We start from the raw sequence: 17,228 nt of genomic DNA, 5'->3' as shown, positions 1-17,228 counted from the left end.
AAATATATATATATATATATATAAAGGGGAGAAAAGAAAGAATTTTAAAAAAGGACCAAAAAAATAATAATGAAAAAATTATATTAAAAAAAAAGAATGTCCAGCTGCCAAAACAGTCAAACCAGTCGCAACCCCGCCGCACAACAGACCTGGAGCCAAGTTGTCGTACAAAGGGATCATAGTTTCCCCGATAACGCATTCGTTTCTATATGCTCGATGTTGTTCCTTTCACCTTTGCCGCAACAAGGAATTATGTTCCAGCCACCATCTGCAGCCATCCTACACCACCACCATCCTCCGCCTGCCTCTTCCTACCATTGTTGCCACATAATTCACTCACCTGTTCTGCCAGGCAGCTTGATTGTTCTAGCATGAGCTTATTCCAACACCATCCGTCCGTCCTACGACAAATTTCAAATTTTTGCCAAGAAACCGCCAAACCTATCAATTTTTCCATCTGATGTATGGAACCCAATCTATGGCTGCACATCACTTGTGCCTCAAGTTCGATCCGTCGTTGATTGCACTGCTAATACATATTTGCTAAAATTGTTATGTTGTTCATATAATAACCACCCTTTCAACTTGTCGACAAGGTAGCCATTGAACTAATCGACAGAGAAATAACAATGTTCTACCGTCTCATCAAGAAGGTTCTGAAATCATTTCCAAAAGCTTCGGTTGTGGAGCTACGTGACAATTAAAATAGTCGTTATTAGTATATCATTTACCATATTAATGACAAAAAGATTTGAGAGCTAGCAATACTAAGGGAAACTAGCCGAGCATATATATATATATATATATATATATTATTTAAAAATATATATATTTTTAACAGAAGGTATATATTAAAAAAAGAGTAGAAAGGAGTTTATTAATATTATAAAAAACAAAACACTTTAAAAAAAACTACTTAAATATGTGAAGACCAAAAATGGATTCTAATTTAGAAATAAAAGAGAGAAGATTCTCTTATAAAAGTATTCCAATTGTAAATTCTAGATTATTTATCTTAAAGAGGTGTATCCAAGGGAAAGAAATTAGTATCGCTATTAGTATAAGTACCGAGAATAATTACTATTAATTTGGCAAATTCATTGTTAGTTCTAGAGCCAAATATAAGCAAAAAAAATAAAGCATTTTTTGGCAAAAACAAATATGAAATTAATGATTTACAAGTGACAATTGATTATTGAATACATATCTCAATTCGATTTTGTAACTATGTTTGACAGAGGTTGACATAATTTTCAGTTGACCTTCATTCAAGGAATTAAGTACGTTCATGTTAAAGACAGATAAAAAAAAACAAAACAAAACAAAAAAAAATTGTTCCCTTACAAAATGAAGATGGTCACATTCCAACATGACACCAAAATCAAAATTGATAATGCTTTCATCAAAAGACCTTAAGGATATTTCGAAACTAATGTTTCAAGAAAATCCAGAAACAATATCAAATAAGCAAAAACAGCTTGAAAAAAGCATATCCAACAAAAACAAGGAAAATTCATGTTTGAAACAACATAATCAAAAACTACTTGCACAAGTCAGAGGATGTAAAGCTAAGAAATGCAAGTTAGAACAAGAAATAAATAAATAAAAAACCCTGAAAAAGAAACTCAATGAAAGTCTAAACATATTCAATTGAAGCAAAAACATATTCAAATGTTGCATTTCAAATGATGAAAATTCCAAATGAAAATTTTATAACCAACTCAACTACATCAATGCCCAAAGTAGGTCGGGAAATTACCACATACATGTTAAAGGATGGTCAAACAAGAAGAACTCCTTATCGACATCTGAATCACAAAAATAGACATCTCAATCAATCTACGAATCTATATCACTCAGAGCATAAACGACAAACTTGTATTACGCAGAACTCTAATGTTTGCACAATTCAATCTGGGGATAACAATTCATCACAAGTTTCCAATAACTACAAGATTCCATAAAATATTGATCTAGGATGGTCAAATCCCTTCTCAATTTGACAATTTTACTTATCACTCCAAAGATCTTATCATCATATATCAACAAAGATGACAATTTGAAGAACTGTGAAAGATACAAATACATCTCAAGACAAAAGAACATATGACATGCCTTGTCAGCTATGAGTTTTGAGAACAAAGCTTTTTGAAGAGGAAAAGCAATGTTATCGATAAAATACATATAAAAAAATAATACAAATAATTTAAATAATAATAGACATAAACAATGATCAATTAACTAATAATTAATATTGAATAGGCATATTCTAAGGACATGACCATTTTTGAAGAGGTAATTGCTTAGGTATGTAAGTAACCCTCGCCCTAATTTGTAATCACTTCATATATTTTATACATTTCTTTATAAATATATTTATCCTATCATGGATATTTAGATATATCAAATACTTTGAGTATATTGTTGCACATGTGAACTTTGTTCGTTACACTCGACATCCTAAAAATGGTGGAATAGACTACAATGTGGCACATGTGAGCTCTCTTATGTGAGCAATTGCATATAATACTCCTCAAAATGTGATAGCAAGCTATCTAAGGTGCAACAACCTCTATAATCCATGCAAGTGATGTCGCCCAAGGATATCTATCACAACTCCCAGTTGAACATCGAAATGCCTAATGGACTCAGAACGCCATAAGCATCACAAAACCCAAAACTCTCAAGGTAGAGATGCAACTCCCAATGTAAGAACATTGATCCAAATTCAAGGATGCTTATCCATAATGATGAGTCATGTCTTGATATATGTGCCATTGGGTGGTGAAACATCAAGGACATCTTTTAACTTCTCGATAAACCATTTAACAATTATTATCTCTTAAGTTTAAAACAATGAAAACAACATTAACCTTCATTATATATGACAACTCTTGGGACCCAAAAGCATTTCCCAACATTAAGTTAGAAGTATGTAATATGATGAATGTTGTGATAAGCAAAAGAGGAGTTTCATGAATTGAATCTCATAGCCACATAAGATGTATAGGTTTATCTCCAACCTTCAAGAGCTAGGATTTATGTATTCAATCACATGACTACCTTTTATGGGGAGTTTAGCATTGAGTTACCATTCCTTGAACCATTTTTTTACTATCCCCTTACTCTACATTTAGTCATTTAGCATTTTTTTAATATGCATTATTAAGCATGGAACTTGGTATATTACATTTATTATAAGGTAGCATGGCTTAAACTTTTCATTTCGATTTTACTTTTATCTACAATGGCCTGAAGCTTTGTAGCACTTTTGATTAGGCTTTTCTATACGGGAGTATTGTGTTTTGGGCTTTCATTAGAGGGAAGATGATGAATATGCATGGAAGTGTTGGGGACAATGAAAAGTGTAAAAGATGGTTAGGGGATATGGACATGCTACACACCTAGGTTTCTAGTAATACAACCCGACTTAAAAGATAACACATCTAAAAGGAAATTATGACCCACTATGGTACAATTGAGAAAACAACAAGAATAGTGCTATGATCCATTACAAAATTACACCAATGCTCAGTGCAGTCATGATGAATATAGAAAACAATATCACCACATCTGGGCAAAAACCAACACACCAAGTATCATAATGAAACAATGAAACAACAAAGTGCTATCAACATGGTACACCCTCTGCATGCCAAAATCATCTACACTTTGCTCCTTTTGTTCCTAATTTTGTAAATACCTAAATAGCATATGCATATATTTCACACTTCACTACCATCTTGGTCCAATTCTATATATTCTCCATACTCTTCCAAATCTCACTAGACAAAATACCACTGAATAATAGCATATCCCTTAAACTTGGTATTCAAGATCTTCATCCTCTTCAAGTCTTTCATTCTTTTGAACTCAAAATATAATCATTCACAAGCGAATCTATCATCTCACTCCACTTGTGCTTTTTAGCTCCCTCCATAGCAATAAACTCCAATATTCGTTGCCCTTTTTCTCTTTAGCAATTTCAGGAGTTATCCTACAAAATCTCTAGCGCCAACCTTCATCTTCTTCCCCTTTCGATTCACAACCACTTTCTTCAACCTGTTTAATTTATTATATTCTTGACATGCCTATTATCTTCCTCTTAGCATATCCATTGATATATTCAATTTCATCTATCAACATCTTCTCATCAATCTTATCCTTCAAGCTCTTGATGTCTTCTTCAAGCCTTCCTCTCACTCACTGATTTCTCCCAAAGCTCTAAAACTTGCTCTAAATACCAAATGGCACAATTGGTGGTGGTATGCCCAATATATCGACTACCAATCTACAACAATTTGTAATTCCAAATTAGGACATGTACAAGGTTATGCAGTCTCACCTAATCCCACTCTCAAATGGCATGACAAACCCATTAAATACAATGATAGGGGCAAACATCTACTCTTATCCTCGTCAGTCATAATAGATAAACACAAGATTCAATTCCACATTCTTGAACCTCTTCTACTGGGCAGTTCATCCAACATTCTCCTGTCAGCAACTCCACTGGCTAATGATGTGATTTGATTATCCTTCTAGACTGGCTAATCGACTCTAACAATCGCCATCCATTTAACCCCTCCTGTGAATCCCTTACACCTGCCATGCCACCATCATCTTTAGCAGACCCTGATATGCACATAGATGCTTGAAACATTACTCTCCTTTCAAAAGGCAAGGTGTAGAGTATTTGGCATCTCCAGAAAATCATTTAGCAATGCAGTGAAAAGAAAGAAAAGACACCAAAATTGTAAAATTGTTAATGCTTATCCAATATGTTGAGAAGATCAAACATTGGAATGACCAGAATTACAGCCCTTTTAGAAAAAGAAAATAAAACACACTAAAACTTTTCCCATTGGTCATTGTAACAGAGTGAAGACAAGCAAGCATTTGAAATGACAAAATTATAACAAAACATCCTGAGCAAAACAAATTTTCTATAGCATCACTCCATGCATGTAAATACATTAAACAGCAATACATAAATAGCTTGACAAAGACCATGTACTAACATCAGCATATATACGTCAAAATACAGAAGAGAATGAAAAAGGGCGCACATCACCAGCAAATATATTTTAAGTTTAAAAGGTTGTAAAACCAATTCCCTTTTGCCAATGATCACAAATCCAAGTAATTATGGACTCCATTCAGTCCCAGAGTTGGAAAGAAAGTTCCTCCTAAAATGGGGTTTTTCAAACTAAAGGACAATTGTTTAAGAAAAGGTAATCAACTTTGTATTCTTCGAGAGATGAAACTAAATTGGCTCGTAAAAAGAGCGACCCCTTTTAATTTGTATATCTGAACCTGTATGACATCCAAGATAACCCAACACAAAACACTTCTTCTGTGCCTTGTGATATGGAGGATATCATTCAATCATCCCCATATTCAGGGGTGAAAAGATTACAAAATTCAGTTACAAAATTCAAATGATGAACCCACAGAGGGGAATGTTACAATTGAAAAGGTATATAACCTTCGTGAAAAGAATGCGAGGCATTTTTATATGCTCTTCTACAATAAGGTCCAATGATTCTTATCATTGGAAAGAATTATCAAGCAACTTTCTGAGCCCGGCGATGAGACGTTGATATTTCATCCCTCTTTGGATTCAAACCTTCAGGTTTTCTTGCCCATGCTGGCGCCCTATCGGGCTCATAACGATAATCATAAAAAAGCTCCTCACCGGCTGCAATGCGTTCCTTTGCAAAAATACCCACTCTATGATCACCAGCAACCATAATCACCTGTCAAAGCACCATAACATCCAGAATCAGTCATCCAGGAAACTCTAGAAAGCAACAGAATGTCCAAGATAAGGTTCAATATTATACCTTTGCATAGCAATTTGGAGTTGGTGAATGATTTGCAAATTTCAACTTATCCCCCTTCCGGTATGCATCAAGAACGTACTGAAATTTTCCAAATAAGAAAAACATATGTGCACCATAAAATTTATATTCCAAAAATCCCATAACAAACTAGAAAAATGGAAACTGAAACAGACCTGATTTGAAAGATTAGAAAAACGCTTACAGTTAACATATATCATGAAGCGAAAGGAACTAAAAGTTTTCCCCAAGTTGGAACTAGCACATAATAGCAATTTCCAAAGAATCCTACTAGAGCATAGGTTACTTGCCTGATCGTTCAAGTTGAAAAGGAAGGAGGAGTCTTCTCGATCATAAATCTTTCCTCGCTTATCAGCTTCTCGATGTGAAATCAACTCACCAGTATACTCCCCAAGGTAATCATGCTTATTAACAGGGTTCTGAGGAGAACGTTTCAATGAAAGGCCTTAGAATGTAGTTCCAACTTCCTACACATCTGGCTACCCAATAGTCCATAAGTGGCATACAAATCAAAAGAATGAATTACCTTTAAAAATGCTCCCCATCCAGAAACATCTGACCTTCCAAGCAGTACCTGCACATCATGATTCACAGCTTCATGGTTATACCATCAAAATCACAAGTTTACACATTTTGTTGCAAACACATTAACACAGTTGATTGAGTCAAGATATCAATGAGGAATGTGCTACTACAAATGTCAGCCTCCAATCAACTAACTGGAAAGCTCAAAGTATAGAAGCAATAAGAATGCATGAAGAAGCAAAAAAATGCATTGCCAAAAATGATAGGATATATAAACTGCAGTTTTTATCACGAGTCTCTTCACCACAGATTGATTGTCATATCAACTCTCACAAATCACTTTAAAGAATGCAGACATCAGTTACTCTTTAAAGTTATATCCTTTTACTGTTGAAATTTGGTACCGGAGGATAGGTGGTTCCTTAACGCTTTGATCTTTGGCCTAGGGAAAAGTGTCCAAAAGAATTTAATTTTTCTCCTAAAGTGACTTTATAATTTTATAAAGTTAAATCTAATTTAAAAGTGATAAAGTTACTAAGTCTAATTTTAAAGTGACTTTTATAAAGTCAATGAAAAATTAGAAAGGAAAAGTGACTTTGGAAATAAATGACGAAGTGGTCTTTATTAAAGTGGGGTGAATTAAAAAATAAAAAGTGAGATTTAAATGAGCATTTAATCTCAGCCTTAGATCTCAATCTATTTCAGCCATTGGATTTAGGGATCACCCAAAAGTCACTTGGGGTTAGATTAAAGGAGGAAAAGGAAGAAAAGGTCATTAATTCTTTCATGAGCAGAGTGAGAGAAGGAGAGCAAGAGAGCAAGGGAGATTTTTGGATAGTGAGCTGCGGAGTTTCAGCAGAGGAGTTTCAGCAGCGGAGTATCAGCAGCGGAGTTTCAGCTGCGGAGTATCAACAACAGAGTATCAATAGGGCGGAGTTTCAGCAAGGCTGAGTTTCAGCAAGTCTGTACAGCGGAGTTTCAACAAGGCTGAGTTTCAGCAAGGCTGAGATAAGTTGTAAAAGTTTGCTCGCTGATTTTTGTTGAATATTTCTCTTACTGTAAAAAGGCATTTTCCAGAAATAAAGAAGAGCTCTCAAACTGGTTTTCCCCGAGTGGTAGGGGGTTTTTCCAGGGTCACATTGACCAAAAATTTCAGTGTTTAAATGTGTTTTAATGGCTGTTTATTACTGCTGATTTTTATTTCTGCAATTTCCAGCATTCTGTAAAATTTCAAGAATTTGTGTTTTCAGCAAATTTATTTTTCCAGCTTGTTAAATGTATGGTTATGGGAAAGGGCATTTAACTATATGGGAGAAATAAGGAGAAACTGAAAATCGGGGTGGGAAATGAGAAATTTCTACATGGTATCGGAGCTTGAGATGAAGGACATCGACTTGATGCATTACTTTTTGGGCTTGGAGGTGTGGCAAGAGGATGGGCATTTCTTCCTGGGGCAAGGGAAGTATATTGTGGACATCCTTAGCAGATTCCACATGAAGGATTGTAGACCCATGTCGACACCGATGATCACCCACTGGAAGAAGCTTCATGCTTCAGATTTCGAGTTGGTGGATCCCACATTGTACAGCCAGCTGATTGGTTCCTTGATGTATTTGGTCAACACTAGACCAGATATCTGTTTTGTAGTCAACACGATGAGTCAGTTTATGTGTGAGCCTAGGAAGGTTCACTGGGTGGCTGCAAAACACATTTTGCGGTACTTGTAGGGGACAGTGGATTATGGTCTGGACTACAGGCAGGGAGATGGAGTGAGATTGGCAGGATACACTGATTCTAATTGGGCAGGTTGTGCTTCTGATAGGAAGAGCACTTCAGGGTGTTGTTTTGGGTTGGGTTCAACAGTAGTGTCATGGTTCAGCCAGAAGCAGTAGTCAGTAGCACTGAGTTCAGCGGAAACAGAGTATATAGCAGCCAGTCTAGCTAGTTGTGAGGCTATCTGGCTTCGCAAGATGTTGTTTGGCTTATTTGGTCAGTCGTTGAGACCTTCAGTGATTTACTGTGATAATCAGAGTTGCATTAAACTCACGGAGAATCCAGTATTTCATGACAGGTCAAAGCATATCGGGATCAGATATCATTTCATCAGAGACTATGTTCAGAAGGGAGCTGTGAAGCTTGAGTATATTTCCACTAATGAACAGGTTGCAGATATTCTTACCAAAGCCTTACCACGGGGCAAGCATGTCTACTTCAGAGACAAGATGGGTGTGGTGAGGAACACCTTCCTCGGTAAGAGGGAGTGTTGAAATTTGGTACCAGAGGACAGGTAGTTCCTTAAGGCTTTGATCTTTGGCCTAGGGAAAAGTGTCCAAAAGAATTTAATTTTTCTCCTAAAGTGACTTTATAATTTTATAAAGTTAAATCTAATTTAAAAGTGACTTTAAGTGATAAAGTTACTAAGTCTAATTTTAAAGTGACTTTTATAAAGTCAATGAAAAATTAGAAAGGAAAAGTGACTTTGGAAAAAAATGACTAAGTGGGTCTTTATTAAAGTGGGGTGAATTAAAAAATAAAAAGTGAGATTTAAATGAGCATTTAATCTCAGCCTTAAATCTCAATCTATTTTAGCCATTGGATTTAGGGATCACCCAAAAGTCACTTGGATCACCCAAAAGTCACTTGGGGTTAGATTAAAGGAGGAAAAGGTCATTAATTCTTTCATGAGAAGATTGAGAGAATGAGAGCAAGAGAGCAGGGGAGATTTCTGAACAGTGAGTTGCGGAGTTTCAGCAGAGTGGAGTTTTAGCAGCGGAGTTTCAGCAGCGGAGTTTCAACAGCGGAGTATCAGCTACGGAGTATCAGCAGCAGAGTATGAGCAGGGCGGAGTTTCAGCAAGGCTGAGTTTCAGCAAGTCTGTACAGCGGAGTTTCAGCAGGGCGGAGTTTCAGCAAGGCGGAGTTTTAGCAAGGCTGAGTTTCAGCAAGACTGAGATAAGTTGTAAAAGTTTGCTTGCTGATTTTTGCTGAATATTTCTCTTACTGTAAAAAGGCATTTTCCAGAAATAAAGAAGAGCTCTCAAACTGGTTTTCCCCAAGAGTGGTAGGGGGTTTTTCGAGGGTCACATTGACCAAAAATCTCAGTGTTTAAATGTGTGTTTTAATGGTTGTTTATTACTGTTGATTTTTATTTCTGCAATTTCCAGCATTCTGTAAAATTTCCAGAATTTGTGTTTTCAGCAAATTTATTTTTTCCAGCTTGTTAAATGTATGGTTATGGGAAAAGACATTTGACTATATGGGAGAAATAAAGAGAAACTGAAAACCAAGGTGGGAAATGAGAAATTTCTACATTTACCAATTCTTTGAATAAGATAATATCATTACAACACAAATAAATACAAAAATCCTTAATTACAAAAACTCAAGTCCCATGTTGTTTATGGCCATAACTAAATAAGGGTATGTAATGTCCCTTCCCAAATATATTTGTAACAAGTTTTAGTCTCCCACAATTTTGAGTATTTTTTGGTGAATGAGGAACCCATGCATTTTTTTACTTAGGGACTTAGGAGAAAGGAGGTTGAACTATATCTGGAAGGTGGGGGCCACCCACATGGGGAAAAACACACTTGGGCAATTCGAATTGCCTTGGAGATGAAATCGAATGGCTAGGGAGAGGGGCCCACATGGGGAAGGAAGGCTCACGAAGTTATAAGGAGGAGGAACTACCCAACTCAAGGCATCATTTGTCTATTGAACTCACTTGTGTTGCTCGAGGTGCTTAGTCGAGTTACTAGATCAGGAGATATTAAAATAATTAATATTTTTAATGGAGTCCCTAAGTCTAAACTTAGGGAAAACAAAATATTAATGTGTATTAATATGAATCTGTGTTAGAATGGTCCAAAAAGACATGGATCAAGCCAGATCCAATCTTAGCCGTTGATTAGAGACTTAATCCCGGCCATTGAGATGCCAACAAAAAAAGTATAAGAGGAGGCTTGAGGGGCACTTGGAAAACACACTGAGGGAGACCAATCAGTTCAATTTTTGGAGCGGGGTTTGCTGAGAAATTGAACCAGTGGTCTGAAGAGCAGTCAGGAGGCAACAAATACGGAACAAAGAGACGGGAGATCAGCGCAGAAGAGGCAGACGCAAAGCCAGAGGAAGCCACGCAGAGGCAGCAAAGATTGCGCAAAGCCAGAAGGGCTTGCATCATTCACACAGAGGTTGCAGAAGTGACGCAGAAGCCCAGAGAGGTTGCGCAGAGCCTCAGTAGGCTAACGCAGAGGGTTTCAAGCTATAGCAAAGGTCAGTAGGGCCTACGCTGGGTTTAGGAAAGTGCTGGAAGTTTGTATATCTGTGGGTAAGCCAGTTTGGCACCCTGTTGTACAAGAAAATTGTTGAATAATAAAATCCTCCCTTGCTGCACCGATTTTCCCACATTGGGTTTTCCGGGGACATTAGTCCAAAATAACTATGTCAATGTATGCATATTTTTGTTTTTGTATTACGATGTGATATTTGCAGCAGTATTTATTTTAATGTTTGCAAAAGTAATTTCATGAATAACTTATAATGAAATAAGTAGGAAAAGTAAATCAGTTGCTACAGTGATAGAATTTTCACAGAGCATCTCAATTTATAGTCACTTGGGCTTGCGCAGAGAACCATCATTGGGCACACATGGGAATTGGAGGAAGGAGTTGTAGAGCTGGAGTTGGCCGAGAGAAGCAGAGGAAGCCTTAGTGGGGAGCATCTCAGCATTTGGAGGTGATTTGGGCGACATTTCCAGCTCACTACAGGCAAGCCAATGTCGCTCGCTACAGGCAGGCCCTTCTACCCAGCGTCACGAAGAGGACGTGGTGCTTCGAGGCCGAATTTTGGGGGTCAGAATAAGGCCAAACCCTTTCTGGGTTTTTGTGGGTTTTGGTTGAGGAACTAGGAGCTAAAGTTGCAACATTTTCTAAGCACGAGAAGTGGAGATTCCCACACATCCTTTCCAATAGGCAACGTAGAACATCTTTGGAGCAGCAGTTGTGCAACCACTGGGTTGTTGTTTACTCACCTAGGTTTTGTCATGCTTGTCCATTGAGACAAGCCCAGGGGCACCATTCCAACACTATTGTACTTGCTTCCAAAAGAATTAATTTGTTTATTGCTTTGCATATCATTGTTCATCCTAGTTAAGAACATTACAGTGGTATCAGAGCCCAAATATTGGCTCAGTCGTGGGGAATTTCCTGTGAGTGAGGAGGATCAGAAGAATATTACGTACAGGAGGCAGAGGTATCGGAGCAGAGAAAGGGAACTGGAGATCACTCCCAACACAGAGGAAAGGGGGAAGGCAGTGGTAGCAGAAAGCATGGGAGAGCCCAAGAGCAGAGAGGAGATGGCCTTTCAAAGTCTCCTGAAGGCACGAAGCGACTAAGCGAAGGGGCAGAAGGAGATGCTAGAGGAGATCAAAATGCAAAACCGAGAGAGAAGGACTCATCGGGAGTTTCTATTGGGAGAGACTTCGGGGGTCTCTCAACAATTCGACAATCCTTCACCCACTTCGCAGCCTCCATCAGCCAATGGGCCAACTCGAGCGACACTACCCTCCTTTGTTCCTTTGGTGCAAAATGAACCAGCAAGGGTCGAAGATCCTTCACATATGGGGGAGCACTTTAGGGAGTGGCAATCCATGGGAGCAAACTTCAGAGACGCACTCTCTTTCATAGACTTCTACAAGCTCAAGTAAAATGTGAAGGGCAAGAACTATGGAGGACAGGGCGCGCAGAACTATGAGTTATTGCGTATTATTGGGAGGATGTACTTCCCCACATATGATGGCACTACCATGTGCACAGCTCGGGCCTGGATAGAGAAGATGGACACTTATTTCAAGCTCAATCAAATGACGAAGATGGAAGCCATCAAGATGGCCACGTTGCAATTGGAAGGGGAAGCCCACGATTGGTGGTTTCATGACTTGGCTACCTTGGGGCATGTGAATGTTACTTCCTATGAGGATTTCACCAAGAGGGAGGTAGAGCGATTTGATAAGACAGATCCGGAGGCTCACTTCAGAGAGCTAACCGAACTCAAACAAACAAGTAACCCAGAGCAGTACATATCAGAGTTTCTGAGAGTCTCAGTGATGGTGTCGAACCTATCAGATGCCAGGAGGGTGTACACCTTTATAGAGGGCCTACTCGAGCCATTGCGCGGACTAGTCAAGTCACGCAGACCTTCTACATTGCAAGAAGTTGTGACATGTGCTAGAGATTTGAGTGCAGGGGGGCATCCCTAAGACATGAGTGCCTTTCCCTGCACGCACCCCCTCCCACCAAAAGGGAAGCGATACTAGACCTCCACCATAGAGAGAAGCTTAGGGACACTGGAAGCTAGATGATGAGACCAAGAGGGACCTCAAGAGGACGAAGCTGTGTTTTAGTTGTTAAGAGTCCTAGGCACCAGGCCATCGATGGACCGATGGCCAAGCCCGCTATTTAGAAGTCTTCTCAGATAGTGATCAGGAGGACTAAGGGAGATGGAGTGTGGTGTGGGAGATGGTGAGAGTCCAACAGAGAGGGAGCATCTTTTGCACCATCTGGGGGAGTCCTTGCTTCTTTATGTGGAATTCCCAAATTTTTGACATTGACAATTCAAGGCACAGTACAGGGCCAACATGTCTCAACGGTCGAGATTACTTTGACGAGGATCACTCGAACTAGTCGTTGGAAGATTTATCTTTAAATAGGAGGTCATTTGTCAGTCAGTTGGATCTGATCTTTTGATCGTGTACTAAGTGAAAAGCTCTCTTGCAATCTTTTTTATGAGCAATAAAAAAAGACTTTGGGGTTAATTTCTATTCTTGTTACTCTCCGTCGAAATACGGTAAGATGTGTCATTTTCATGCATAGATTTCTTTTTAGCCATTGATGATAGCTTTCTGAAGAGTGATTTGAATACAGGTATCTTGCTCATTCGCTGGGGTTTGAATGATATTTTAAGTTTTGAATATAATATAAGGTATCTCTATTAAATCTGAATTTTATTATCATTTTTTCGCTCTATGTTGACGGTTGAATTGAGTTTTGCAGGAAAGTCTTGATTTTTTTAGATCATCAGGCGTTCGGAGAAGTTATCGGTTGAACCAGCCAACTCTCAATCCATGTTTTCTGAAGAGCCCAACTTAAATTTGATCTCGAGCTTATCATAAGATATTTTTTATGGGTAATGCAAGGTTTTGAGCTCAGTACCTCCTCTAAAACTCAAAATTTTTAATTTTTATGTGCTAAATTGATAGATCTAGTTGTTGAGAGCCTCGGATTATCGGACCTGGGAGCCGAGTTGGACTCACACTCCCTAGATCTGATAGATCTGCCATTCATGTCTATAGATCTATAATTATTTTCAATTTTCTAACTTGGGTTTTCGGGGTTTTAGTTTTTTGGGTCATTGTATATATCGTTTGGCTGTTTCTTGTTGTCCTATAAATGCAACTCTGAAGTTGAAAACTGCACAGATTTCAGATCTAGGCCGTGGAGGGTAAGATCTGGATCTCTGGGGTCCATCAGCACCATTTTGGCAGGGATCATATCCAGATTTCGCAGTCCAAGGGTTTAAATTTATTTATTTTCAGATCTGGAAAATTTCGTGAGGGTTTCATTAAGCAATTTGAAGCAAAAGGATTTAAAATTTTAATTAAGATTTCCGGAAAAAAAATTTAAAGGGTTTCTAAGCCACCTATCTGCTGCCTGCGTTTTCAGTTTCTTTGTTGCTTGGTTTGTGGATTTTACTGTGGGTTTTTGGTTTAAAAAAAACTTTCTGTTGTGGATCCCTCTCATACCTTGCCCGAATTCGAAGTGTTGGCCTAAATCCTCGCTGTGTGTTGCTATTTCATTTCTCTTATTGCTCTGTCCCTCTCTGATGCTCATTTGCTTTCAAACCCTCGGCCATTGTGCCTAGCTTAACCCTCATTCTAGTAGCCTTGTGCCCTTATCCTATCTGCAACCATACACCCGCAGCCTCCATCTCCTTTCTACATTCCTATTTTGCTCCTCACGCAGCCAAGTCTGCATCTCCTCGTTGCCATCGTGAGCCCTTCCTTTCAAATCCGCATAGCCTTCGCTCCAGCTCTTTTCTACCTCTATCTTCCACCCAGACCTGCCCAAACTCTCCGCGCTGCCCATTTGCATTCTTCTCCCGCATGCTCACACCATCGAGCTAACTCACCCTCTTCCACTATCATCTGCATCCCTATGTCCTCCCTCCTGCCGTCGAGCTGGTTGTTGGTTGCTCCCTCAAAGCTTAGCTCAAGCCTCCCTACATTTCTTCATCAGCTGCTCCAAACCCCTTCCACACAGCGATCGAACCCTATCTGTCGTCCTGCCTGCAACGAACAACAATCGCATTCATTTCATTTTTTTTTTTAAATGTGAGAGGGTTAGGTTCCTTTATGCATTCAATTTCATTTTGTTTGTTGGTTAAATTTAGTTAAATTGGTTAGATTTAGTTTCATTAATTTTTAACTTAGGTTTGAATTTTGGGTAGGAGTTAAGGTTAGCATATATATATATATATATATATATATATATTTATTTATTTTTTTTATTTCATTCGATCTTAGGCTTAGGTTAGGTTATGCATTTTCATTTGATTTTTTCTTTTGTATGACTTTTGGATTTTGATTTTTAATCTCATTTTTATTTTCGATTTGTTTTTTTTGAATTTGATTTATTTTTCATAAAAAAGTTTAAAAATAAATAAAAAATCTAAAAACTTGGGAAAACTTGTAAAAAATAAATAAATAAATCATTTAAAATTTAAAAAAAATAATAATAATAATAATAACTTTTTGACATTTAACTTTTTCCTTCCTTTTTTGTATTAAAAATTTCAAAAAATTCTAAAAACCATAAAAAATAAAATAAAAAAATTGAAAGAAAGAAAGATATATATATAAAAAAAGGCATTTTGATTCTCTTATTTTTTACAAAATTAAAAAATCATAAAAATTTATAAAATATAAAAATCTAAAAATCCTAAACATTAAAAAGTTCTAAAAAATAAAATAAAATAATTCAAAAAAAGAAATTAAATTTTGTGACTGAGTTAAAATAAATTAAGGGATTTGTGCTTAAACATTAAATTTTTTTAATGTGGCCCATGGCCCATTAAAAAATTCGATTTATTAACCCATTGACTTGTTTTACTTCTTTACATTTTGCCTAAGGAATGACTGAAGCACTAACTTAAAATTCCTTGGTGTTTCTGATGTTAAATGCTAAATCTTAAATTTTCATAATTCTATTATGGTCAAAGTGCGATAATGTTTTAAATTATATTGGCTATAGGAGAAAATTTATTAAATCTAGATTTGGGCAGTTGGCGAAAATCATTTTAAATCTGGAATTTCTTGCATGTTACAGTTTTGGGCATTTATATTGATTATTCATGATTGTCATTATTCGTCACATATTTGTAAAGTGTTCTGGATAACTTGTTTTACTTTATCTACGGTTGATTGAATATTCAAGGCATTGGTCTATAATTATTTATATCTTGTGGTCGTGTCTTGGTTACATTAGCGTTTAATCTATTCATCTGAATTAATCGAGATTCATTTAGTTTCATCAGGTTGTCCATCATTAAAATCTCCTAGAGCCCGTGATCCATAGGCTTTCTCATCCATTCACCTTAGGGACTACCCTGCTTGAATTGTCTAGGAGAGAGTCTAAACAGAGTAAGGATCGAGAGTGACAACCCTTACTCTAAGCATTGTCATGATGCCTAGACATTCTGTGCGACAACAGGTAGTAGAGCTGAGGAACTCAAAGGCTAGGAGAGAGGCCCAGTAACCACCCCCAGATATATAGGCACTATTACACAGATACTCAGTGGTATTTGGGGAAATTCCACCAGGGCAGCCACCAAACAGGGGATTCGAGCACACCATGGAGTTGGAGTCAAGTGTGCAGGTAGTGACTACCACCCCTTATAGACACCCCAAGGCCTATAAGGACGAGATTGAGCGGGCCATCAAAGAGTTGTTGGCGTTGGGCCACATCATTTCGAGTTCCAGTCCCTTTGCTTCTTCAGTAGTGCTGGTGAAGAAGAAGGATGCAACCTTATGCATGTGCATCAATTACCGCGTGCTCAACAAGAAGACATTGAAGAATCGGTACCCCATACCCCGCATCGATGAGTTGGTGGATGAGCTTAAAGGATCCAAGTACTTGTCTAAGATAGATCTGTGTTCAAGGTACTATGAGATCAGGATGATGGATCAGGACATCCCAAGACAGCCTTCTGATACCATTATGGGCAATTCGAGTTTTTAGTCATGCCCTTCAGTTTGACCAACGCACCGACCACCTACCAATCATGCATGAACCATGTGTTCCGGAGGAAGTTGAGGACATTGCATTGGTGTTTTTCGATGATATACTGATATACAACAAGACTTGGGAGGAGCATCTCCAACACCTTGAAGAGGTGTTGCGTATTCTGGAGGAACAACAACTTTATGCCAAACTATCCAAATGTGAGTTTGGCCTGACTAAGATGCTCTACTTGGGGCACATTAATGGCGCAAATGGGGTGAAGGTGCATGAGGAGAAGATACGAGCTATTCCAAACTGGACGGTACCCCGAGATGTGACAGCATTGAGGGAATTCTTAGGCATCTGCACCTATTACCGGAAGTTTGTCAAAGGGTTTTCGTAGTTGGCAACGCCCCTCACGAATTTGACCAAGAAAGGGGCTTTCACATCGACGGATGGGGCACAATCGGCTTTTGATCGCCTCAAGGAGGTGATGAGTAGTTGTCCAATGGGCGCTTCCTCACTTCCCTCAACCATTCACTATGGAGTGTGATGCATTAGGAGAG

At 38.1% G+C, this 17,228-nt stretch overlaps 1 protein-coding gene and 1 long non-coding RNA gene across 2 annotated transcripts; one reads left to right on the top strand and one right to left on the bottom strand.

The window, feature by feature from the left end:
• Positions 1 to 5,054: 5,054 nt before the first annotated feature.
• On the bottom strand, positions 5,055 to 6,546 carry LOC149262707 (uncharacterized). Its single transcript, XR_016249509.1, has 4 exons — positions 6,391 to 6,546; positions 6,155 to 6,283; positions 5,847 to 5,924; positions 5,055 to 5,759 (listed from the first exon to the last, which is right to left on the bottom strand). It is a non-coding gene; the product is annotated as an uncharacterized LOC149262707 (long non-coding RNA).
• A 5,645-nt stretch (positions 6,547 to 12,191) lies between these two features.
• Positions 12,192 to 12,644, top strand: LOC149262706 (uncharacterized). The gene has a single exon (XM_089381497.1). It carries the CDS (start codon positions 12,192 to 12,194, stop codon positions 12,642 to 12,644), a length of 453 nt encoding a protein of 150 aa, XP_089237623.1.
• Positions 12,645 to 17,228: the final 4,584 nt, after the last annotated feature.

This window comes from Pinus tabuliformis, chromosome 6 (genome assembly GCF_031772625.1).
Source record: "Pinus tabuliformis cultivar Carrire ecotype Pingquan chromosome 6, CPIR1, whole genome shotgun sequence".
Lineage (NCBI taxonomy): Eukaryota > Viridiplantae > Streptophyta > Pinopsida > Pinales > Pinaceae > Pinus > Pinus tabuliformis.
This window is presented reverse-complemented; position numbering and strand designations above follow the sequence as displayed.